Raw genomic sequence first — 26,944 nt, forward strand, 5'->3', positions numbered from 1 at the left:
ATACTGAGATACACTCCCATTTTGAAATATAGTCACAAATATAGACGTTTTTAAATATCATGATTTTATCATGAGATTTTCATAACCCCATATAATCCCATAAAACCATGATATTTTCGAACAACTTTTATTTTTATCACGTTCTATTAGCACAAATTTTATCTTTTTTATATATTTGTATATTTTAATAAATCTTGTACACATTTTTTTATGTATTTTAGAATTTAAATATACCTATTTTCCGAGATTTTCTTGAGTTCAAATTATTTCAAGATTTTTCTTTTCCGAGAAAATCCCAATAATTATGTTTTTGAAAATGACATATCTACATTTCCCACAAATCGGCAATATCCGGATATTCTTAATTCCTGTGTTTGTTTCTTCTCCTACCCTCCAATTTTTAAAGGGTGGGCTTTGCTCTCTCTCTCTCTCTCTCTCTCTCTCTACAATCCATAGAGGGTTCTAGAACCCCAAACGCTCTCTCTCTCTCTTAGCCACGCTGACGTCCACCAAATCAACACCCCTCTCGCGAATTCTCCAGAGACTCCAAAAAGGTAAACGATCTCTTCTCCAAAAACACCCTAATTTTCGTTTCCTTCGATTTGGCAGAAACCCTTTAAACCCAATCCATAGAAGTTCATCGCGTTTGTTTCCCTTCCCCTTATGTGCGTTTGATGAATCTGGAATCTTCCTGTTTCTGGGGATTGCGCTTTCAGAAAAAAAAAACGATTTTCGATCGTTTTTTGGGGAGTTTTTCTTTTTGGGGTTCGTTTTCGCGTTTCGGAGGCGCGAGGGTTTGAGTTTGTAAGTTTTGGATCTCGCATTTAGAGAATTCGGATTTGTTTAGCTTGCTTTTGTGATGTGGTGGTGGTGGTGGTTAGAAACTTGGGAGTTCTGCGTTTGGGTTTTATCGATTTTTTGTTTGATGCTGATCTAGGCCTCTTTAACGGTTCAGACTTCAGAGATCTCGCTTCTCCGAAATCCAACTTTTGAACCTGTGTCTATGGAATTTTTAGGTTTTCCAATTGCTCCACGTTGACTGTTACTCAGCATATTCATTTCACCGGGGATTTCGCCTTAATTTTTTTCGGTTTTCGTTTATTAGATAATCGTTTGGGGTCCTTATATCCCACCCAAATTAAACCTTTGTTCTCTATAGATATTGGATATCGAATCTATAGTCCCCGGGACTTAATTTTTGCGATTATGAATTTCTTCATGCTGTGCTTTATTTAAATCTGGGATTGCTTGATGTCACACGTTCAGAATTTGCATTTTCTTCTCATGCTTGCATGTAGAGAGTGTAACTCCTAACATTGAGATCAGGTCCTTGCATGGTTGCTTTGATTCTTATTGAATTTGTTATTTTTCTCTTCAAATTACAAAGTCGGTTTTCTTCCATTTTACGAAAAGACATAAAAGACATCTTCTGCTTTATTATTGTGGCGAAGTTCAAATTCAACTTTCTATTTGTGATAGACCTGGAATCTTTGATTCACACTAGGTTAGTGCTGCTACGCACTTGAGTAAAAGCTTTAGATTTGTTTTTCAATATAGATGTGTGGATGCTTTTCTTCTCGCATTTTCTTCTTTTTAATGGGTTTATCAGTTTCTGAGACATGTTGATCCAGATCCTTTTTCTATTTTTTCCCTTTTCGTGAATGCTTCAGTTTTGATATTCCTCTTTGAACTTCGGCAACATCGTCAAATTGCAATATCTTTTTTATGTTTTAATTTTCAGAAAAGGCCATATATTTGTTATGTTTTATTTCATAGAGCGGGTTTAATTATTTATTCTTAGAAAAGCTTTTTCCTTAATCATTGTTTACAGGATTTTGCTTTTTGATTGTTTTATGCATACCATACATTTGTTTCGGCTCACATTTATCTTGGTGTTCGTTTGCTTGTTTTTAGCTTGAGTTGTGAGCAGTTTGAGGAAGGGCATGGGAGTGGGGAATAAGAGCTTTTAATATCAATTTCTTTATCAAATTCTTGCCTCCGTATTTGTTACGAAATTTTATGTCTCGTTACTTTTGCTACAGTTCAGTATTGCGGCGAAGAGTTCTGGAGTATTCCAGCCAACCAGTATTTTGATGTTACTATGTGGGGAGATGATATCAATTGTTCTATTGGTTAAAAGATACATAGATAAGCTGCTAATGATGGTTCTAATGCTGTGACAACTTTTTAAAAAACTTTTGTTATAATTTGAACATTCATTTTTCTTTTTCTATGTGTGTTTCTTTTTCTGTTCATCCTTATCATTGCTTCTTTATTAGAAAGCATGCTTTAGAATGAATTATGTCAATAAGAAACCCATTTTTTTTGTTCTAAATTTTTGGTGTTATATGGGTGTTTGATTTTTATATTTCTTTAGAAACCTTGTCTTGAAACAATAGATTTGTAATCTATTACATGTTTTCCACTAAATAAATTAGCGATATCACATTTGTTTGTACTTTTTCTGCTTGTGGCTGTCAGTTAGGGAGGTTCCTGGCATGTTTGGGTTGGAAGTAGACATTGCCGAATCCTGCTTGTGTCTGATACTTTGCAGTGAGATTTAAGGTTGGATAATCTCAATCCTTACCATCTATGTGGTGTTGGATGTTAGTAAGTAGACATAATTTAATCCTGCATAAAATCTGATATTTTGCATTGAGATTTAGAAGTGGATTTGCATATGCATGGGAATATCAATCCTTATCATCTATGTGGTTTTGGATGTTAATGCCAGACTTTTGCTTTAAAGCTAAAAACACAAACCAAATCTAACAATTTTTGGTTAATTGGCTTACCAAATTCTTCCTTCAGAAAAAAGTGGATGGGGTGGGGTAGTAAATCTGCGCAAAGGGTTGTCAACCGGTTGGATGGTTAGGACCAGACTTTCTGATATTGACATGGCTGCAATCATTCGACTCATCATTTTATTTTTTGACATTGATCTGGGGACATGCTGGGACCATCTATAACCTTTGGGAATTGACCTTTCTTCCTCTCTTTTTTCTTCTCACCTTGGCATTTTGATGCAACATATTTTCCTGTGCTGGATGATTTTCGTATTTTTTTCTTTTTGTCTGTAATTTGTGTATAGAAGAAATATAATTACTCAAACACACACCTAATAACTGTATTTGTTATTCATTCCAAATGAGCTGATCACATTGTGCGTTTCATGTTCTCCTGTTCATATGAAAATGCAACAGTTTTAGATATTTATGCTTTCACTAAATATTGTGTATCCTGCAGAACAAAGAGATCTAAGTGTTGGACAGTCCTTTGCAAGATCACCAACGGAAAGCTATCTCCCGGCTTGTATCACATAGTGTTTTCTATTTAAATAAAAATGAGTGTTGTTGGTTTTGACCTTGGGAACGAGAGTTGTGTTGTTGCTGTTGCCCGGCAACGAGGTATTGATGTTGTCCTCAATGATGAGTCCAAGAGAGAAACCCCTGCTGTTGTCTGCTTTGGTGAAAAACAGAGGTTCATCGGTACAGCTGGTGCTGCTTCTTCAGTAATGAACCCTAAAAACTCTGTAAGCCAAATCAAGCGTCTTATTGGCCGACCCTTCTCAGATCCTGAATTACAGCATGAACTCCAGTCCTTGCCTTTCAAGGTCACAAAAGGTCCTGATGGTTTCCCTCTCGTACATGTTCACTACCTTGGAGAGGAAAGAGTTTTTACTCCTACTCAGCTTCTTGGAATGGTCCTGTCTGACCTTAAGGGAATTGCTGAGAAGAACCTAAATGCAGCTGTAGTGGATTGTTGCATAGGAATCCCAGTGTACTTCACTGACCTACAACGCAGAGCAATTCTTGATGCTGCTGCAATTGCTGGATTACATCCTCTGCGGCTTTTCCATGAAACTACGGCAACAGCCCTCGCTTATGGGATTTACAAGACAGACTTGCCAGAATCCGATCAGTTGAATGTTGCATTTATTGACATTGGGCATGCCAGCATGCAGGTTTGCATTGCTGGGTTCAAAAAGGGGCAGCTTAAAATTCTTGCACATGCTTTCGACCAGTCGTTGGGTGGGCGCGACTTTGATGAGGTTCTATTTCGGCATTTTGCTTCAAAGTTTAAAGAGGAGTACAAGATTGATGTTTACTCAAATGTGCGGGCTTGTCAGCGGCTCCGGACAGCATGCGAGAAGGTGAAAAAAGTGTTAAGTGCAAATCCTGTGGCACCATTGAACATAGAGTGCTTGATGGACGAGAAGGATGTAAAAGGATTCATAAACAGGGAGGAGTTTGAGCAGATCAGTATGCCAATTCTTGAGAAGGTGAAGGTGCCATTGGAGAGGGCCCTACATGATGCTGGGCTTACGATTGAAAACATTCATTCGGTTGAAGTTGTAGGATCGGGTTCACGAGTACCTGCAATTGTCAGGATCCTGACAGAGTTCTTTGAGAAGGAGCCTCGACGAACGATGAATGCAAGTGAGTGTGTTGCACGTGGGTGTGCTCTTCAATGTGCCATCCTTAGTCCAACATTTAAAGTGCGAGAGTTTCAGGTATTTTTGTTTTGCTTTTTGTTGCCCTTAGTGTTTTGTATGTGTGTCTTTTCTGAGTGTGTTCTTGCCCTTAGTGTTTTGTGTGTGTGTGTCTCTTTTCTGAGTGTGTCCTAACATGCAGGTATACACACACATCAACCTGAGCACTCAAGCAGCTACTGGTCTTCAGACACACACACACACAGACACAAACACACACACACACACACACACACACACACACACAGAATGTGCCATCCTTTGTTAAACGTTAAGTGTGAGGGTTTTCAGGTATCTTCTTTGTGGTTTTTTCTGTGGCCTGTTTTTTTTTTTTGGCATGTCCTCTTGCACACACACACACACACACCCCTTTCAGAGTTTCAGGTATATTCCTTGTTGCTTTTTCCGTGCCCGGAACGGTCTTTTGTTTTGTGTTTTATTTTTATTGCATTCATCCTTATATATATGCATGTGACTAAGTGTGATTTTAAATCCTTTAACTTAAAGTTATCAAGCGATCAGCTTCCTGGAATTGTCAAAGTGCCCTTAAGCTGGCGGCACTTTCAAAATTTATGTTATTACTCTTGGGGGAGTGGTTTTAAACTAACCTACCTACTAGATGCATTTAAATGCTCCTATCTCATATCCGAAGGACTGGTCCTTTTCATATGGTACTTCCTTGCCAGTTGTCCATGTTTTCTATTTTTTTATTTCAGTTCTCATGTTTAATTTCTGGGGCACATGAGGAAATGTGTCTCATCTCTTTTTGGCAGCTCAGCTGTTTCCAATCCCCTGCTATTTAATGTACGTGTTAAGAGTATTTCCAATATTTTATGTGCTTTTGTTTTTATGTAGTTATAAATTTTGTCTATATATATATATATAATATAAAGAGTGAGAGAGATTATTTTCATGAGGATGTTGCTGTGGGTGGTTATCCTTGTAATGAAGTGCCAAATGAAAGAGGCGAAGTCTCCAAGCGAAAGCACGGAAGCACGCACATACACAAGAGGCCACAAATGAGCAAAATAAACCACAAAAAGTGGTTAAGCACACAAAGAGGTAAAAAAATATATTTCACTCATAGAATGCTTCACAAGAAGCTTAGGAAATACATGGGGCCATGCCCCTTATTTATACACAGCAAGGGACCCAAGGAGGGGCTCCCATAGAGTCGTTGGAGACCCTCCAACGGTCATATTTATGACCGTTGGAGGGGTCCAACGACTCTATGTGGACCCCTCTCAAATGAATGAAAAAAAGAAAAAACTAAAAAGTAAAAAGAAAAAGAATAAATAAAAAAGAAAGAAAAGAAAAGAAAAAAAAGCATATCAATGATATGCGTGTACAGGTGAAATGACAGAATTACCCCTATCGGGTATTACAAAATAAATATATATATTTATATATATAGATAGACACATAGACATATATATATCATATATATGTGTACGTGTCGTAATCTCTCTCTCTCTCTCTATATATATACATCATATTTTAACACCCCCCTCAAACACACGGTGAAATCACCGAGAGTTTGCTAAGGAGGAAATAGAAGCGAGGCGATGGCAAAGCTTTGGTGAAGAAGTCCGCCAACTGATATTCGGTAGGAACATATGGGAGTTGAATGGTGCCTCGTAAGAACTCATCACGAACATAATGACAGTCCATCTCAATATGCTTCGTTCGTTCATGAAAAGTGTGATTGCTGGCAATATAGATAGAGCTCTTGTTGTCACAACACAACTTTGAGGGAGTTGAGAATGAGACACCCATATCTTTAAGTAAGCTTCTTAGCCATATAATCTCAGTTGTGGTAGTGGCCATCACACGATATTCCGCTTCGGTAGATGAGAGAGAAACTTTATGCTGCTTCTTACACCTCCAGAAGATAAGTGACTCACCAAGAAACACACAATAACCTGTGGTAGAAATACGATCATCGGGGTTACCCCCCCAATCAGAGTTAGTATACTCAAGTAAAGTAAGAGGTGAAGAAGATGATAAGAATACTCCCTTAGTTATGGAATTTTTTAAGTATCTGATAATCCTCATTACTGCTGCCATGTGAGTAGTGTTAGGAGCAGTCTGAAATTGGCTTGCACTATGAACTGCATGTGAAATGTCAGGTCTGGTGATAGATAAATATGTTAGAGATCCAATCAATTGACGATAAGGCGTGGGATCTGCTAAAGGAGTGCCATCACTGGCTCTCATCTTGGCATTGATCACTTCTGGAGTCTCCACCCTTTTGTCATCTGATAGCCCAGACCTAGCAATAATGTCAGAGGCAAGCTTCATCTGAGATAGGACATACCCCTTGGGGGAGTATGCAACTTCAATTCCTAAGAAATACCTTAGAAAACCCAGATCAGACATATCAAATTTTTTCTTAAGAATATTTTTAATAAGGTCAATACCTTTCTTATCATTACCTGTGATAATCATGTCATCAACATATAACAACAAAATTGTTATGTATTCATTAGAAGATTTAACAAACAAAGCAGTATCTGTGTAACATGAGGAAAAACCATTATCAAGAACTACTTTGCTAAAAAGATCATACTAAGCTTTTGGTGCTTGTTTAAGACCATAGAGAGCTTTGTTTAATTTTAGAATATTGCCTTTCCCAATTTCAAGACCCGGCAGAGGGTCCATAAGAACTTCTTCACACAGAGTTCCATTTAGGAACACATTTTTAACATCAAGTTGATATATCGGCCATTGTTTGATGGATGCTAAAACAATTAGGGTTCGTACACTAGTCATTATGGCTACAGGAGCAAAGATTTCTTCATAATCAATCCCATATTCTTGGGCGTAGCCTTTTGCAATCAAGCGAGCTTTGTATCTTTCAAGAGACCCATCACATTTGGTTTTGACTTTGTATACCCATCTACACCCAATTGCCTTTTTTCCTAAAGGTTGAGGAATAATGCTCCAGGTTTGGGCTTTGTTCAAAGCCTCTAATTCGATTTTCATAGCCTCAATCCAATGTGGATGATCTTTAACTTCTTTGAATGAGGTAGGCTCATGATATGAATGTATTAACATGAGACAAGCCCTATAATTCGGAGAGAAAGATTCATAAGACACAAATTTTTGTGGTGGCCTACTAGTACGAGAAGATCTCCTAGGTGGATTGTTGTCCATAGATTCTTCTAAAGAGAAATCTTGAGAGTATCTGTCAATAACAGGTTGATGTTCATTTCCTAACCGCCGGGTATATAAATTTACATCATTAAGGTTTTCATTTTGGGAAACATTATCATGTTGTGGTATATCATTATAATGTAAAGTGCCATCACAAGTAGTATCACAAATAATTGCCTCAGGGGACTCAATTCTAGGAGCTAAGTCGAATAAAAAAGAATAATCGATGTCTTCCCTAGATGTGTGGATATCGAAACCATTTTGTTCTTCAATGAAGTTTACATTTCTCGACACATACAGTTTATTGTTTCGAATATCATAGCATCTATAGCCTTTTTTATTCTCACCATAGCCAATGAACACACATTCAAGAGCTTTAGGTGACAACTTATCTTGTCCTTGACTAAGTACAAAACATTTGCATCCAAAGATTCTTAGTCTATTAAAATCTGGAGTAATTTTAAATAATTTTTCAAAGGGTGAAACATTTTTTAAAGAACAAGAGGGCATACGATTTACAAGATATGTTGCGGTAAGAAGAGCTTCGGCCCAAAAGTTTTTAGGAACATTTTTAGACACAAGAAGAGTTCTTGTGGTTTCAATTAAATGCCTATCTTTCCTTTCCGCAAGACCATTTTGTTGCGGAGTTTTAGGACAAGATCATTGGTGCAAAATTCCATTTGTTTTAAAATAATTTTGAAAATCTTTAGACATGTACTCACCTCCCGAGTCAGATCTAAAAATGGCTATATTATGTTGGAATTGATTTTGAACAAGAGCGTGAAATTCTTTAAAATTAGTAAAGACATCAGATTTATTCTTGATAATGTAAACCCATGTGTACCTAGTAAAGTCATCAATAAAAGAAACATAGTAAGAATAGCCCCCTTTGGACATAACGGGTGCCGATCCCCATACATCGGAATGCACAAGTTCAAAAGGCCTTTTTGACACAAAATTACTATGTGAATAAGGAAGAGAGTGAATCTTTCCAAGAATACAATCATTGCATGAAAATGTATTTGTATTACAAAATTTTTCCAAAAACGGAAAAAGGTACAACTTGGAAATACTAGGGTGTCCAAGTCTCTTATGCCAAGTCTCAATATCTTTGGATTGAACATGATTACAAAATGATTTGGATGACAAAGACAAAAAATCCATATTAGTAAAGGTCCCCTCTTCTATGGCCTTGCCCAATCCGCTTCTCGGACCGGAGATCCTGCACGTAGCAATGAGTTGGTGAAAACGAGACATTACATTCAAAATCGGTAATTTGAGAGACGGAAAAAAGATTTAGATTAAGTTTTGAAATAATTCAGATTTTGGGAACAAAAAATTCTTTGTTTTGGTCATAAGTTTTCTCAAGATTTTCAATGCCTTCAACATTCAAAGATGTTTCATTGGCGGTGGATACATATGAATTGAATTTATTGAGACTTGGTTTTGACAAAAGTGATGCATTTGGAGTCATATGGAAAGAGGCACCCGAGTCAAGAATCCAAGAAGTCATACCTGGAAAGGAGGAGATGGCGGCACCGGAAGTGGAAGGTGAAGAGAATGATGTAGAAGCATTCATCTTTATAAATTGTTGAAGAGTTTCGGTTAGATGAGCGATGGACTCCTTTATGTCACCATCCTTCTTTGAATCTTCATTGATCATTGGAGGAATTTCCCCCACGGAAGCCACCTTCTTTTTGAATTTAGGGCAATCGGGACGAATATGGCCCGGTTCATTGCAATTATGACAAATGATTTTTCTTCCTCCACCACCATTATTCTTCAAAAAATGTGGTGGTTTATATGATCTTACATTGTTGCCGGGTCTAGACACGGCATGCACTTCATCAACATCTCTTTTCAAGGCCAAACGGGTTTCTTCTTGACATAAGTCGGCCAAAATATCGCTTAGAGGAGTAGAGGTCCTATGAAGAAGAGATCCTCTAAGTTGCTCAAATTCGGGACGAAACCCATGAATAAATTGAAAGAACCTCTCTTTTTCCATTTGCTCTTGTCTCATGGCAATAGCACTTCCTTCCCATTGCGGTTCGAGGAGGACAAGCTCATCCCATAAAGAGGATAGGGCACTATAATAGTCCCTAATACTCATATCACCTTGCTTGGTAGCTCTTACCTTTTCTTGTAGAAAAAAATGCCTGGCAAGGTCTCTTTGGGTGTACATGCCTTTCATAAAAAACCATGCTTCATTAGCCTTTTTGAATTTTGCAAGATTTGCACAAATCTTCAATTCAACATTGTTCATGAACCATGCTAAGATTTTAGCATGCTCACTTTCCCAATCTTCCATTTTAGAAGAGTAATCAAGAATAACTTTTTCTTTTTCTTCTTCGTTCAATGCTTTTTCCTCATTTCCTTCAAACTTAGTTAACTTCAATTGTGGTTCCGGAATGGTTCCACATACGTAACCCCAAAGCTTTTTACCTTTGAGATTATTTTCCATAGCGGCTGCCCACATGCGGTAATTGGTCCCATCCAATTTGAATGAGAAATCGATTTTTGCATCTTTGTTGGCCATTTATAGAAAAAGAATTTTTAAGACAAGAGAGAGGAGAGGTATTACTTGTCAAGAGAGGATCCGATGAAGCCTTCTTAACCAAGGCTCTGATACCATGTAATGAAGTGCCAAATGAAAGAGGCGAAGTCTCCAAGCGAAAGCACGGAAGCACGCACATACACAAGAGGCCACAAATGAGCAAAATAAACCACAAAAAGTGGTTAAGCACACAAAGAGGTAAAAAAATATATTTCACTCATAGAATGCTTCACAAGAAGCTTAAGAAATACATGGGGCCATGCCCCTTACTTATACACAGCAAGGGACCCAAGGAGGGGCTCCCATAGAGTCGTTGGAGCCCCTCCAACGGTCATATTTATGACCGTTGGAGGGGTCCAACGACTCTATGTGGACCCCTCTCAAATGAATAAAAAAAAGAAAAAACTAAAAAGTAAAAAGAAAAAGAATAAAGAAAAAAGAAAGAATAGAAAGAAAAGAAAGAAAAGCATATCAATGACATGCGTGTACAGGTGAAATGACAGAATTACCCCTATCGGGTATTACAAAATAAATATATATATTTATATATATAGATAGACACATAGACATATATATATCATATATATATGTATGTGTCGTGATCTATATATATATATAAATAAATATACATCATATTTTAACAATCCTCTGTATCTTTACAGTAATGTCTTCGCTACGTGGTGGATATTCTTAATTTGATTGTGTTTATATGCATATTAGGTGAATGACATCTACCCGTTCTCTATCGCTTTATCTTGGAAAGGCACTTCTCCTGACTCTCAAAATGCTGCAGTTGAACACCAGCAGACAACTATTGTTTTTCCAAAGGGTAATCCCATCACTATTGTGAAGGCATTAACCTTTTATAGGTCTGGAACATTTACTGTTGATGTTCTTTATGCTGATCCTAATGAGGTGCAAGCACAACCAAAGATAAGCACTTACACGGTGAGACATGCCATTATAATTATTTTCTGTTATGTTGTCTTGGTTAGGTACAATTATAGTGCATATGCTCATTGTTTTCCTGTGTGGGTGTGATTAGATTGGTCCATTCCAATCTACCAAAGGAGAACGTGCGAAGCTCAAACTAAAGATTCGCTTGAATTTGCATGGGATAGCATCTGTTGAGACTGCAACTGTGAGTTCTCTATGTAGTTTTATCTTGATTTTCCTTTTCAGTTACATTTCACAATTGTTCTAACATAATTTAAACTGCTATGGCAGTTGTTGGAAGAGGAAGAAGTGGAGGTGCCAGTATCACCTGTCAAAGAGCCTCCAAAGGAAACAAAGGAACCCACTGAAATGGAGACAGATGATGTTCCAAGTGATGCTGCTCCTGTGGCCAGTGGTGATGGCGATGTAAATATGCAGGATGCCAAAGATTGCAATGATGCATCTTGTTCGGGTGTTGTAAATGGCATTCCAGAGTCTGATGACAAGCCCACACAGATGGATACAGATACGAAGGTTTGAAAACTAGCCTTTTCATTTAGCTTTACTGGCAGTTTTATGAATGGTTATCTTTCTGCTGTGCACTGTTTTATGTTTTTTGTTTGATCAATTGTGGTAAGCAGTTTGTTCAATCTGATATGTTTATTTTTTGTTTGCATTAAGCTTTTCTTCTATTATTTGTGTGTCTGTGTGCGTGCATGCATGTTGTGCTCATGTCGCTCAGTGTGGTGTGTGTGGTGAGTTGCTTTTTTGCTCACCTAACTCTAGCTCACTTTCGAAAATGGCAATTTTAACCTTTTCTTTAAATCATTGAACGCCACTTTTGTAGCTATACCTAAGGGCAAATAAGTAATTTTAGAGAAGCAAATCGGGTGGTCATCTGAGAAATTTCTTGAAAGGTTAGGCGTCTATCCTAACATTTGAAATCTGAGGTGGCTAAACATAAATTTTCCATGTGTAAATTATCCTTTTATTTATGCGAGCGTACTTTTTTGCATACAGCATGTACTTTATTATGTTTGGAACAAATACAGTTACTTGGGTTGTGGAGGGCATTCTCTGGACTTATTGCTAGGAGGATGACAATTAGCCCTCCTGTCTATGTGTAGTTATATGTTCCAGTTATTTCTTTTAGCAGATGATCTGAATGTTAAAATACATTGTATATGTATATATACATCTGATATATGTATATTGTATAAATATATGTATATTAGGGGTATTTTGGTCATTGTATATATTGTAATAAATACAGTCCAATAGGAACTGTATTGTCCTTTTTGTTTTATTTATTTATTTTTGCTTTTTATTCAAATTGTTTTTTTGGACTGTTGGGAAGCAGTCCAAACTAGTCATTGGACTGCTCCCAATAGTCATATTTCTGACCGTTGGAGGCAGTCGCTTCTCAGCCTTTTTTTATTGTATATTATGCTCTATATATAGAGCCTCTTGTAAAGTATTTAGGTATGTTTTTAAGCATATTTGTGTGAATACAAAAAAGTATTTATTTTACATTGTGTTCTTGTGAAATTTGTTATTTCTTTTGTGAGATTGTATGTCCTTTAGAGACCATATTGTGATTATGCACTTGTGTAGCCCTTTGTTGACATTGTGATTGTGCACTTCTTGTTTCATTTCATGGTATTAGAGCCTTGGTTGGTCTCTTGTAGTGTTGAAAATTATCTTGGCTGTGCTCACTTTGTTGTGGTGGTCTTCAAACTTTGTCTTTCACCCACAAGTTTATTTCTTCAATATGGGTGAAGGGGAATTCACCTCCATCATCTCTTATAAGTTTAAGTTTAACGAAAACAACTACTTGATGTGGGTTACCTCAATGGAAAACCATATCAAGGGTAAAAAGCTAAGCTTTAGGGTTTTGTTAGTGGAAGTACTAATGAACCTCAACTAAAGCTAATGAGAAGAGAAGGAGATCAAGTCAAAGTCCTTTCCGAAGAAAAAAAAGAAGGCTTTGCAAGAATAAAAAAAAATGAAAGATTGGGAGGCCAACAATGCTCAAATACTCTCATGGTTTATGAATACCATAGAGTTCAAGATTGCAACTAATATCATTAAGTTCAAAAAATCATGTGATGCATGAATCTTCTTAAAGAGCACGTTCATTCAAAAGGATATTACTCGACTATATTATCTACAAGACGAGGTATACACTACCAAACAAGGGGATAAGAGCATAAGAGATTTTTATGGTCTCTTATCTCCTATTTGGGATGAGTTGGCTATGTTGGAACCAAAATGAAAAGGTTCAGTTATTGAGTTGAGAAAACAAGTTGAAAGAGAATCTTTTCTGTTTCCTTTATGGTCTTTGATCGGAATTTGAGCAAGTTAAGTCCTCTTTATAGCATAGGACCTCGGCTCTTTCTATAAGTGATGCTCTTGTCCAAATATGTCAAGAAAAAACTAGACTTGTAATGCACAAGTCTAGTGACGAGGTGCTTGCCGTATCAAGACTTGAAAGTTTTGTAAAAACTTATAAACCTCCCTACTTTAAGAAAAATTTAATGGAGGAGGATATAATGGAGAAGGACATAATGGGGGAGGATACAAAGAAGGATATAAGGAAAAAAAAATTACTTGTCACTATTTTAAACAACCGGGACACATAAGACCAGATTGTCCAAACTCAAAAAGGTGGCCACGGTAAGTGAAGAGTTTCAAGAATCAAAGAAAGAGAGTAACTTCAATGATTTGACAATTACTCAAATTGCGGAGGCTGTTTTACAAATACTAAAAGCCACTCCACTCCCTCTACATCCAGTGTCATTGTCTCTTTTTTTTTCCTTCAGGTATGTCCTCTTGGATTTTAGATTCAAGAGCTTTTTTTTTTCATATAACTCATAGTGAGTCCCTACTATCCGATTACACTAATTCTTAGGTTTCATGTGTGTTAACCACCGATGGTTCTTCTGTAAAAGTTAAAAGTATAGGAAGTCTTAATAATGATTCAAATTTTTTTTGTTCCAAATGTTAGGGTTATTCCAAAACTTGATTTAAATCTTTTCTCGGTTTCTCAAATGTTCGATTATGGGTGTAAAGTATTATTCTCATCTAAAGCTTGTTGGGTGCATGATCTCAACTGATTAGGCAAGGCCATAGAAGATGGGACCTTTACTATATGGACTCTTTATGTCTACCTAAAAAATCTTTTTGTAACCATATCCAAGAAATTAATTTGGATCTTTGGCATAAAAGATTAGGACATCCAAATGTATCCAAACTATAATTTTTTTCGTTTTTGAAAAAAAATTGTAAGGAAAAAGAATTCGTACGTGAAGACGTATTGAAGTTACTATGTTACATTCATAGAGGATTTTAGTAGACACACTTGGATCTACTTTCTTAGACTCAAATTTGAAGTTTTTTCGTGTTTTAAAATTTTTTATAATCTTGTTAAAAATCAATCGAAAACAAATATTAAGACCTTCCGCTCTGACTCTGGAGGAGAGTTTCTTTCAAATGATTTCCAATCATATTTAAAAACCCATGGTATTTTACACAAAAAATCTTGTCCGAGGACCCCCTAACAAAATGAAATTTCGAAAGAAAACATCGTCATATTATTGAAACTATTAGGATTCTGCTTATTTTAAAAGAAGTTTCAAAGAAGTTTTGGGCTGAAGTTGTCCCCGCGGTTTATTTAATAAATAGAATGCCTTCTCAAATTTTAGAAAACAAATCTTCAATTGAAAAACTCTTTATGATTTCACTCGATTTGAAAAGATTAAGGGTTTTCGAATGTAAGTGTTTTGTACTTCTTGAAAATTACAACAAACTCTCTCATAAAGCTATTGAATGTGTTTTTCTTAGGTATGCTGAAAATAAAAAAGGTTATCGATGTTATGATTCTAAAAATATAACATTTCTTGAAAAAGAAAAAGGATTTGATCTTAAAAAAACTATGGAAAAATTCAAATATGCCCTCTTGTTTGACTTATTGCCTAAATCTAACATTGAAAATGATGATGAAGATAATGATAATGTTGCGAGTGAAGAAAGAAAACCGACTCATAACATTATACCATACTTTAGACATGATAACGAGGAGCATTCATGTACTTTTGAGAAGTATAGTCAACCAACACATGTAGAAGAATCTAGTGTTAGAAGATATGAACAAATACCTAGACCACCAAATAGGTTTGTCTCCTATGAATCCTTCTCCTCAAATTATAGGGTATGTCTTTTGGCAATCCTCATCGTGAACCATCCAACTATAGAGAAGTCAAAGACATAAGAGAATGGTTTAAAGCTATGAAAATAGAATTAGATGCTCTACGTAAGGTCCATAATTAAAAAGTCCAACATCTTCCTAAGAAAAAGAAAACAATAGGATATAGATAGGTATTTAAGGTCAAAACAAAGAGTGACAGATCTCTAAAAAGATATAAAACAAGATTAGTTGCAAATGGGTATTTTTAGGAATAGATTATGAGGAAACCTTTGCTCCAGTTGCCCGCATGACCACCATTAGGACTTTAGTTGCAGTAGCATCCATTAGGAAATAACCTATATATCAGTTAGATGTCAAGAATGCTTTCTTAAATGAAAATTTAAATGAAGAAGTTTACATGGATCCTCTCCTTGGTCTGATTATTGTAAATGGTATGGTTTTTCGATTTCGAAAGGCTTTATATGAGATTAGACAAGCTCCTAAAGCATGGTATGGTCGGTGTAGTAGAACTATGATAAATTTTGGATTTAAATCTTGTTATACTGACAATGCACTTTTTGTAAGATCTAAAGGTACTTTGCTTATCATTTTGCTCTTGGATGTTGATGAAATGATCATCACTGAGAATGATCAGAGGAAAATTGAAGAAATTAAAATTATGTTTAAAAAATCTTTTTATATGATTGACCTTGATTTTTTGAGATATTGTCTAGGTATTGAAGTAGCATGTTCGCCAAGCAGATACATTTTGTCTAAAATAAAGTTTGCAGCTTATATTGTTATGCGATCGAGAATCACAAAAACAAAATATTTTGACACTCCTAAAGTAATAAATGCTAAAATGAGAGTTGAAGACGGAGTTTTGCTAGATGATCCAACTCCTTATAGGCAAATTATCGGGTCACTAATGTACTTATCCATTACTAGACCAGATATTGTGCATGCAGTACATACCACAAGCAGTTTCAACATGCGCCTACATCTGTTTACATGATAAGAGTTGTTCGATACATCAAGAAGACAATATCTAAAGGGCTATTTTTATCCTCTTCATCATCTTTAAATTTTGTTACTTACACTGATTCCGAATGGGGAGGAGATCCCAATAATTGACACTCAACCAAAGGTTTTTGTGTGTTTTTAGGTAATTTTCTCATTGCTTGGAGATATAAAAAGCTACAGAATGTGTCCTTATCCTCCACAGAAGCTGAAAATAGGGTAATGATCACAACAACAACCGAGGTCGTGTGAATGAAATCCTTACTTTCGAACATGGGTGTTGATGTTTTAGAACCTTCAAAATTATGCTGCAACAACAAAAGTGCCATATATATAGCCAACTATACATTTCATGAAAGAACAAAACATATCGAGATGGATTGCTACTATGTTCGAGAAGAATACTTGAAGGGGACGATTACTTTACCATATTTTCAATTCAAGTTTCAGATTGCAGACTTCTTCACCAAAGCTCTTCCTCTACCTTGATTTTTGTTTCTTTTTAACAAACTTTCGGTGATCTCATCGTAAGTTTGAGGGATAGTGTTAAAATGTAAGGAAATGGTGGTCTTCCACAAATGCACTTGAATCCACCAAAAGAATGTCTAAAAAAATATTTCAAGCAAACCCATAAAAGGGTATAAAAGGAAGAACACAACAATAAATAAATAAATCTTTATTGATAATAAAATTGCTTAAGAAGCATTTCAAGTGCTTTACAATGGGGGGGTTCACCCCTTTCTCCCAAAAGAGTCGGTGGACTCTAGTCCAATGGCTCTTAATGTAGCCGTTGGACTAGAGTCCAATGGCTAGACCCTTAGTCAAGTTTTAACTAGAACTTGACTAAGTTCCATAGCTAGTTCAACATAAACTAGATATGAAAATAAAGAGAAAAGTAAATTAAAGAAAAAAAAAACATAATAAAAAAATATAATAATAATATAATATTATATATATATGTTATATTACACTTTACATTTTAACACTTTCCCTCAAACTTATGGTACAACGAGTGAAAGTTTGTCTAAGAGAAAGTGAAATCTAGGAACAACGAGAGGCTTGGTAAAGAAGTCTTGCTAATTGATACTCTAATGTGACATGGCATATCAATGGTTTCATGTAGATATTTCTCTCTGATATAGTGGCAGTCCATTTCAATATGTTTGGCGCGTTCATAAAATGTTTGGTTGCTTGCAATGTAGATCGCACTCTTGTTGTCATATCAGATACGTGAAGCTTGCATTGCTTTAACTTTCATATCCGCAAGTAGACATCTGAGCCAAACTACTTTCATGGTCGTGGTCACCATGGCTTGTTTTTCAACTTCTGTAGATGAAAGTGAGACTTGCTATTTTTTTTATCTTTACGAGATTAACGATTCACCTAAAAAAACACAAAAGCCAATAGTTGAGTGTCTCTTATTGAGACCAACTCCCCAATCAGCATCAATATATGCAATTAGATCTATAGAGGAGGTAGAAGACAAGAAAAGTCCTCGTGAAAGAGATGGCTTAATATATCTAACAATACGCATAACAACTCCCATGTGAACTGTGGTGGGAGCATGTTGGAACTGACTGGCTATGTGTATAGCGTGTGCTATGCCTGATCTTGTAATGGAGAGATATGAAAGTGCTCCGATAAGCTGTCTGTAAGAAGTAGGATTCTCAAGGTATTCCCTTTCATCAATTTTCATCTTAACGTTAACAACTTCTGGAGTATCAACTTTCTTATCATTTTAATTCTAGAACTGAAAACAATATCAAAAGCAAACTTAGATTGAGACATTAAATACTCACGAGGGGAATAAACAACTTCAATTCCTAAAAAATATTTTAGTAGACCTAAATCAGTTCTTTTAAAATGAGTTTTAAGAAGTTTTTTGATATTTTCAACTCCCTGATTATCGCCTCCGGTGATAATCATGTCATTCACATAAAGAAGAATCAATATAATTCCTGCATCAGAATTCTTAATAAACAAAGCAGTGTCAATCAAACGGATTTGAAAACCAATATTAAGCATAGCCTGACTAAACCTGTCATACCAAGCTTTTGGGTCTTGTTTAAGACCATAAAGAGCCTTTTCTAAACGAAGAACTTTACCCTTGAGAATACTAATACCGGGTGGGGTTTTCATGTACACTTCTTCGACTAACTTACCATTTATAAATGCATTTTTGGCATCCATCTTAAATATGATCAATTTTCTAATGGAAGCCAAGGCAATTATGGTTCTAACAGTGGTCATACAAGCAATTGGGGTAAAGGTTTCTTTATAATCGATGCTATATTCTTAGGCATAGCCTTTGGCTACCAATCGGGCTTTTCACTCTTGGTTTTAACTTTGTAGACCCATCGACAACCTATAGGTTTCTTATCTAGAGGAAGATCTTGAATAATCCAAGTAGAAGCCTTTTCGAGTGCATCTAACTCACTTTTCATGGCTTCTACCCATTCCACACGATTTTTGGCTTGAGAGTCCGATGATGGTTCCTTGTATGAGTGTATTAAAGCAATAACTGCCTTATATGTTGGTGAAAAAGATTCGTATAACACAAATTTTTCAGGAGGCCTCGAAACTCGTGACAACCTTCTGGTGGATGCTTCAAAATATTTTTCTAGTGCACATGAAAGATTTGACTCTCTTCATCTAGAATATTGCAAACTAACATCCCTATGGTCTTGTTCTTCATTATTGTCATTGTGCTCGAGATCAGTAGTACTTTGATCATTGTTAAAGTCACATTCAATATCACATTCAGCAGGTTTTGAAGTCAAATCTATTAGGAATGAATATTCAGTGACTTCCTTAGGTTTTTCAAAATTAAAGAAGCTTTTCTTTTCATGAAACAATACATTTCTTGATACATATAATTTTTTATTTTGAAAATCAAAGCACCTATAGCCTTTTTTATTATCGGCGTATCCTAAAAAGGCACAGAGAATCGTATGGGGGAGATAGTTTGTCAATTTTGTTAGTGAAAACAAAGCACTTGCATCCAAACACTCTCAATTTAAAGTAATTTGGAGAAAGTTTCACTAGTTTTTTAATTGGAGCTATATTTTTCAAGGAAGAAGATGACATTCGATTAATAAGATAGGTAGCAGTTAGGACCGCTTCTGCCCAAAACTCTTTTGGGACATTATTAGCTATTAATAAAGTCGTAGTTGTTTTCATGATATGGCGATGTTTTCGTTCGGCCAATCCATTTTGCTGCGGAGTGTATGCACATGACCTTTGATGCGTAATGCCATGTAAACTTAAATAGTTTTTGAATTCTTGGGACATAAATTCTCCCCCCTGAATCTGTGCGAAAAATAGATATATCATTTTGAAATTTGTTTTTAACCATGTTATGAAATGTTTGAAAGTATGAAAAGACTTTTGATTTATGTTTGAAGAAGTAAATCCAAGTATGTTTAAAAAAATCATCAACGAAAATAACATAATATGTAAATCCACCTTTTTAAATAATTGGTGCATGACCCCAAACTTCCGAATGTACTAATTCAAGTGGTTTGGAAGAAACAAAGGTTCTATCACAAAATGTCTTTTTATTTTGCCAACAATACAATCTTTGAAAGTAAAGTTTTCAGAATTACAAATTTTTTCAAGATCAGGAAAATGTAGGATTTTGACCATATGAGAATGACCAAGTCTTTTATGCCACAAATCCAACTCTATTTTCTGAATGTTATAACAGAAAGCATTCTTAGGTAATTCCAAAAGATCCATGTAATAAAGTCCTTCTCCAATCAACTTTTTTGATTGACGATCTTGTACGCAACAACCATGAGAAGAAAATAAGATATTATATCCATAATCAGATATTTGAGAAACAGATAAAAGATTTAAATTTAAATTAAGAAAATATCTTACTTTTGGAATAAAAATTTCTTAGTTTTATGGACTTTTTCAAAATTTTCTATTCTTTCTATTTCAAGAGAAGTTCCATCAGTTATAAAAACTTTTGACACACTTGACTTATTTTTGAAACATTCGGATAGACTATTGTCATTTGGGATCATATAAAAAGAAGCACCAGAGTCAAGAAGTCAAGGAAAATTACTTAGATCGAAAAAGGATGAAACAACTCCAGTTGAGGATTCAGATGAGTAGGAAGCCCCTTTGATAAGAGGTTGAAGAATCTCCATTAATTGAGCCATAAAAACCAGTGCATTTTGATCTTTGGGTTCCGATCCAACAGTCACAACTCTTTTTTTCCAGCTCTTTTTTTCTTAGCTCTCTAAGTTTAGGACACTGAGGCCTATAATGCCCTAATTCATGACAATGATAGAAAATGACTTTTCTCTTATCAAAGTCACAATTTTGTCTATTGAAATGAGGTGACTTGTAAGAATGTACATAGTTACTCGATCTAGATACAACTAGAACATAATCATCCTCTGGTTTTAGAGTATTCTTTTTAATTCTATTTTCCTCCATAGTTAGTTCCTCTATAGTATCAACGATAGAGGAAATTTTTTCTCGATGAAGAGCCGATTTAGTTGACTTAAATTCCGCTCTTAAACCGTTTACAAATTGATAAAAATGGTTCATGTCAAGTTGTTTTTAACGGATCTCAATGTCTTCGGGACAATGTCATTTTGGCTCTAAAAGAACCAATTCTTCCCAAAGTTCGGACAACTCATTGTAATATTCTCGAATGGTTTTATCTTTTTGAGTCGTAGTCCTAACTTTGTCTTGTAAATTGCATACATGTGCAATATCTTTAAGAGAATACATATTTTTTGAGGTATTCCCAAGCCTTATCGGTATGTTCGAACTTAGCAAGACTAGAGTATTTTTTAATGTCTACGTTATTAATTAGCCATGACATAATTTTTGCATGCCCTATCCTCCACTCTATCCATTTCTTTTCATAAGGGGCTAATGCCTTGCTCTTCTCCTCTTCCGTTGGAGAAACTTCTTTATCACCCTTTACTTTGGTAAGAGATAGTCTAGGTTCCGAATCGGAACTATCCACTATACCCCAAATGTGATGCTTCATAATCGAAACCCACTAGCTTCATGGGTATGATGGTTATCTTATCATTGTCATCCATCTTTTACCAGGGTGAGAATGAATTAGATGAGAGAAGAGAAAGAAAAAGAGGAGAAAAGTGAACAAGAGAGTGGATGCAATACAACTTTTTGTAGTAAGAGAGGTTTTTCAATAGCCTCCTTTCTTTAACTAATCTTCTTGAGCCAAGAACAAGGTGATGAAACACCTTTGTAAGGGAGACACAAGATCTACGATCTTCACGGCTTTGATACTATGTAAGGAAATGGTGGTCTTCCACAAATGCACTTGAATCCACTAAAAGAATGTCTAAAAAGACACTTCAAGCAAACCCATAAAAAGGTATAAAAGGAAGAACATAATAATAAATAAATAAATCTTTATTGATAATAAAAATGCTTAAAAAGTATTTCAAGTGCTTTACAATGGAGGGGTTCACCCCTATTTATACAAAGAGAATGGGGTGGGGAAAAAAGTCATCTAGTCCAACGGCTCTTAATGTAGCCATTGGACTAGAGTCCAACGGCTAGACCCTTAGTCAAGTTCTAACTAGAACTGACTAAGTTCCATAGCTATATCAACGTGAAGTTGTGAACTAGATATGAAAATAAAGAGAAAAATAAATTAAAGAAAATTAAAAACATAATAAATATATATATATATATATGTATATATAATAAAATATAACATTATATATATATAATAAAATATAACATTATATATATATATATGTTACATTACACTTTACATTTTAACATAAAATACATTGTATATGTATATATACACCTGGTATATGTATATTGTATAAATATATGTATATCAAGGTTATTTTGGTCATTGTATATGTTGTAGTAAATACAGTAATAGAGACTGTATTGTCCTTTTTGTTTTTTATTTTTTATTTTTTGCTTTTTATTTAAATTGTTTTTTCGACTATTGGGAAGTAGTCCAACTAGTCGTCTGACTGCTCCCAACAGTTGGAGGCAGTCCAACAATTCTCAGCCCTTTTTGCTGTATGTTATACTTATGCTCTATATATAGAGTCTCTTGTAAAGTATTTAGGTATGTTTTTGAGCATATTTGTGTGAATACAAAAAAGCATTTATTTTGCATTGTGTTTTTGTGAAATTTGTTCTCTTTTGTGAGATTGTATTCGGTCCATTAGAGACCATATTTTGATTGTGCACTTGTGTAGTAGCCATTTGTTGGCAGTGTGATTGTGCACTTCTTGTTTCATTTCACTTAATGTAATTGTTTGATCCAATTGTTCTAGAATCTTTGCCCAAGTCTAGGAAAGAGCTTGATTAATCTCTGGTCTTGATGATCTTCTATGGCTTTTCCCCCTCTTTTTGAGGAAAGATCTGAGCCCCTCTCTCTCACGTACGTGTGCATGTATTGACTGTGGAATTATTCCTGGTGTGCATGTCTATGTTTTTGAGTTGACATTGAAAAGTTCCTTGCATCATGTAGGTTGGAACTGTTAAGAAGAAGGTGAAGAAAACAAATATCCCTGTGTCAGAGATGGTTTATGGTGGCATGCCTGCAGCAGATGTGCAGAAGGCTGTCGAGAAGGAATTTGAAATGGCCCTGCAGGATAGAATCATGGAAGAAACTAAAGAAAAAAAGAATGCAGTGGAGGCATATGTTTATGATATGAGAAATAAGGTATAGAAATTCTGAGTGGTTTGCGGTATTAGATATTGGCAATGGACTCATAACTTTAAGAGGCTGGACTTAAATCCTTTGTAGCTTGTACACCAAGATGTGATATTTTTCAGGAATGCTTTTCATTCTGGTTTAATGATAATTTTTGTACTCATGTGATTTTTTTCTTGCAGCTCCATGACAAATATAAAGAGTTTGTAACTGATTCAGAAAAGGAGGAATTCTCTGCCAGGCTTCAAGAGGTGGAGGATTGGTTATATGAGGATGGGGAGGATGAAACTAAAGGAGTTTATGTAGCCAAGTTAGAGGAGCTCAAAAAGGTAGTGGTTAAATTTAATTTTGTGTTTTTATATTTTGTGGGTGAATGTTTTATTTTCAAAAAGATTTGTTCTAAATAGCTGGAGAGAGGAACCATGGCAAATAGGTCTGTTTCTGTTCTCAAGTGGGGTACTTTCATGAGGTGGCTCAGGCTGGTCGCCTTACTGGCTTGTAACATGGTTCATCTTCATCCCTTGCCATTTATTCTATCTTAGACCACTCGGTGAAATCGAAAAACTTTTGCAATGACTTTCTTTTGTGGTTGCTTAAGCCAAGATCTATGTGCTATCCATAAATTATCATGCAGTTAGATTTCTCTTTTGGTTTAGAACGGATATAATGAATTTGGTTGCAGCAAGGTGATCCCATTGAGGAACGCTATAAGGAGAGTTTGGAACGAGGGCCTATGATTGAACAACTTCTCTACTGCATTAATAGCTTCAGAGAGGCTGCACTTTCCAAAGATCCAAAATTTGATCACATAGATATCAACGATAAGCAAAAGGTATTCTTATTTTGTCGTTATAATAGAGTAGGGAGCGATATGAGTTGTGGAATTTAGTCTGGCCTACTTCTCTTAATATGATCAGGCTTTAGTTATTTCTTTATTATTAGTTGCTTGGTCAAAGTCTTGGGCATCGTTTTTTCATTTTCTTCAAAGTTGATTGCTTAGCTGCTTTGTTGCATGGGTGCTGGGGCAAAACCATGTTTGCTTGGGTTAGTGAGTTCTGGACATTAGGTATATGGGCTAAAGTCAGTGTCTGATGCTTCAAATATTGCTGTTTGTATTTGTTTTGGATGACTTTCTTTCTTTCAAGTTTCAAGCCTATTCAATTGAGGAACTTAAATATGACTTCTTGTAATCAGTTTGCTTATAGTTTACAAAGCTGGAAGAGGTGCTTGGGAATGTCTCTTCTTTTATCCTGGCATGTCTTGAGTTGAATTATTTCTTATTGCATATATTAGAATGCTACCTATTGTTGGTGAAAGTGGTCCTTTTGTTGTCCCTTTATGTTAGTGAAGGGGTGTATATTTAAGTAATAGAAGTTCTAGCTCTGTGAATGAATTGGTTGTAGTTGAAAATTTACATACGATACTGTTTCACGATATTTGGTAGTTTCGCTATGATACTTTGTTTGAGGTGATGTTTGTTGGTGTTGGTAGGTCATTAATGAATGCGGGGAGGCAGAAGCATGGCTGAGAGATAAGAAGCAGCAGCAGGATGTGTTACCAAAGTATGCCCCACCTGTTATTCTGGCAGCTGACGTGAAAAGAGAGGCTGAGACTTTAGACAGGTAAAATATGTTCTCAAAGTATGCAGACTCTTTTTTGTGTATAGCTCTGTGCCTGCCTGCCCATTTTGAGGCAATATGTTGTGCGCTCATGAAAGCTGACTGATTATCATGATATCAGTCTGATAGGGTGTTTGTGAAGATTATCATGATATCAGTCTGATAGGGTGTTTGTGAAAATTGATTCTTTATATCTATATCCGTTGTACCTGCACTAAATAGCTGAGATGCTTTTACTTGTGGTGGATTAACTTAGCCTTTTAGGAGTACTAAATCTTGTGGCATGAATGCTACTTAGTTTGTTGGGTGGCGTAGGGGCATCCAAACATGTGGATCAAAGCGCGGGTGGTGGTCAGTGGGTCCTGCACATTTGATCCAACACCGTTTCAAACAAGGGATATCATATCAGTGGATCTGTGATCCTTGTTTTAGCCTAAATTCTCTCCAAATCCACATATCTCTAGTCTGATTGGATCTAGGGATCTCTGGTATGAGATCATCCGATCTAAGGGATTCAAAACACTCACATGGTGACAGCAGTGTTTAGAGGGCAATTTGTTCACCATGAATCCATGATATTTTCAGATTTGCAAATTTTTATTTTGTCAATCTTTTTGGAAAAAATCTTGTAAAAAATTAGCAAACTTAAAAACTTAGAGAATCATCATCATGCCTTCTTATCTCAACTATATGGGGTCAGCTTAAAAATTTAGAAAATATAGAAAAACCAGAAATCATTAGAAATACGTTGAGAATAAAACCAAACTTTTTCTCAAGATTTTGCTGATAAAAAATATATATTGTTATCTCTGTCACCTGGGTCACATAAATACAAAATAAATTCAAAGAATCAAATTCATAAATTGATGTAACATAATTTATCACATAAATATTTTATAGAACTGAGATGGCATGTCCAGGTACCCGCCCTCATGTCGACACTGGCACGGAGGGTGAAATGGTATCATAGATTGCTATAGAACTGTTTTATCTGTTATATTTTCATTTAAATAATCAAATTTTACTCTCTCTCTCTATATATATATGCTTGTTCCTTGATTTTGAAATGATGAATTTTAGATGTTGAAGATGATGTTCAAGGTCATTGGGAAATTTACTCGTTCTATTTTTCCTCATCTTGGTATGATTTTCATGGTTTATTAGAAAACTGAATCAGTTTAATTTTTATAGTGTTTTTTCTTCTTTTGTTGGTGGACAATTCATGAATGGTGACTGATAAGCCTGTTCGCCTCACCTTGTGCACTTCAATCTTTGTAGCAAATTTGAATTTGAGCTTTATTCTCTCTGCAGACCTTGCTAACGGTTTGATATACTTATCATGTCAACAGGTTCTGCAAGCCAATCATGACGAAGCCCAGGCCTGCACCTCCCAAGCCACAGACACCAACAGAGACCCCTCCGCCGCCGCCACCACCACAGCAGCATCAAGCCACTGAATCCTCCGAGGACCAAGTTCCAGAGGGAGGAAGCCAGGCACCATCCCAGTCGGAGACTGTAAATCACGAGTAATCGTGGCACCCATATAAAAACATTTCCAGTTTGGTTGTTTCGATGAGACGACTTTGTGGTTCACTTCTTTCTGGTTTTGTAATCCTCTTTTCTTTCTCTTGAATGTTTGGGTGCATGAAAAAGTTAGGGCTGGCATCTGATCAGAGCCATTCTTTTTTAGTGGTTCGTTCACTTGAATTTCAGTTTTGAAGGGAATTTAAGGAGAATATATATATATATATATATATATATATATATATATATATATATATATATATATGACTACATGCCATCCCTCCTTACCTTCCAGCCCTTGTTATTTCAGAGATTTGGATGGAAATATTTGTGTAGATTGTTTCTTTTCGTACATTCCTGTTTGATCGAGATAATTTAGAATTTGTAGTGGTTTCTCTAAGAGCATGAATTACCAAGTTTTTGCTGATCTTTATTATGCCTTTCTACTGCATACTACCAGGCTATGTCTGGTTGATCACCCTCAAGGTTGGTGGTGCTAACAGATAGGATGTGGTCGGATATATGAACCGAATTTGACACGTTTTTGAATTTGGATCCTTAAAGTAAGATCCAAATTGCAGTCAGATTTGGTTTTGCTTTTTTTTTTCTTCCACACGGAAAACTGGGGTTAGGGGGGACCCCTACCTGTTTATGAAGATGATTAAAACAAACTGTACAACTTTACACGGGAACCCAGTCTGGGTCTATGTTTTTTTTTTTGAAAGGCAAGCTGGGGTTAGTCCGACCTTGACCAGTTATACAATGATACCATTGG

The 26,944-nt window shown here is 35.8% G+C and overlaps 1 protein-coding gene across 4 annotated transcripts; it reads left to right on the plus strand.

Annotated features, from left to right (window-relative positions):
* The first annotated feature begins 388 nt into the window (after positions 1 to 388).
* On the plus strand, positions 389 to 26,566 carry LOC149815235 (heat shock 70 kDa protein 14-like). 4 transcript variants are annotated; one of them, XM_089989429.1, is made up of 11 exons: positions 445 to 554; positions 2,482 to 2,565; positions 3,247 to 4,513; positions 10,923 to 11,150; positions 11,248 to 11,343; positions 11,430 to 11,672; positions 22,841 to 23,035; positions 23,209 to 23,355; positions 23,709 to 23,858; positions 24,518 to 24,648; positions 25,995 to 26,566. In XM_089989429.1, the coding sequence occupies exons 3-11, from the start codon at positions 3,344 to 3,346 to the stop codon at positions 26,173 to 26,175; spliced, it is 2,541 nt and encodes an 846-aa protein (XP_089845555.1). In that variant the 5' UTR covers positions 445 to 554; positions 2,482 to 2,565; positions 3,247 to 3,343; the 3' UTR covers positions 26,176 to 26,566. The 4 variants fall into 4 exon arrangements, with proteins under 4 accessions (XP_089845554.1, XP_089845555.1, XP_089845557.1 ...); XM_089989430.1 differs by lacking the exon at positions 445 to 554 and adding an exon at positions 605 to 804; XM_089989428.1 differs by lacking the exon at positions 2,482 to 2,565 and having other exon boundaries at positions 389 to 554.
* The last annotated feature ends 378 nt before the right edge of the window (positions 26,567 to 26,944 follow it).

Source organism: Nuphar pumila, chromosome 15 (assembly GCF_984573655.1).
Source record: "Nuphar pumila chromosome 15, dmNupPumi1.hap1.1, whole genome shotgun sequence".
Lineage (NCBI taxonomy): Eukaryota > Viridiplantae > Streptophyta > Magnoliopsida > Nymphaeales > Nymphaeaceae > Nuphar > Nuphar pumila.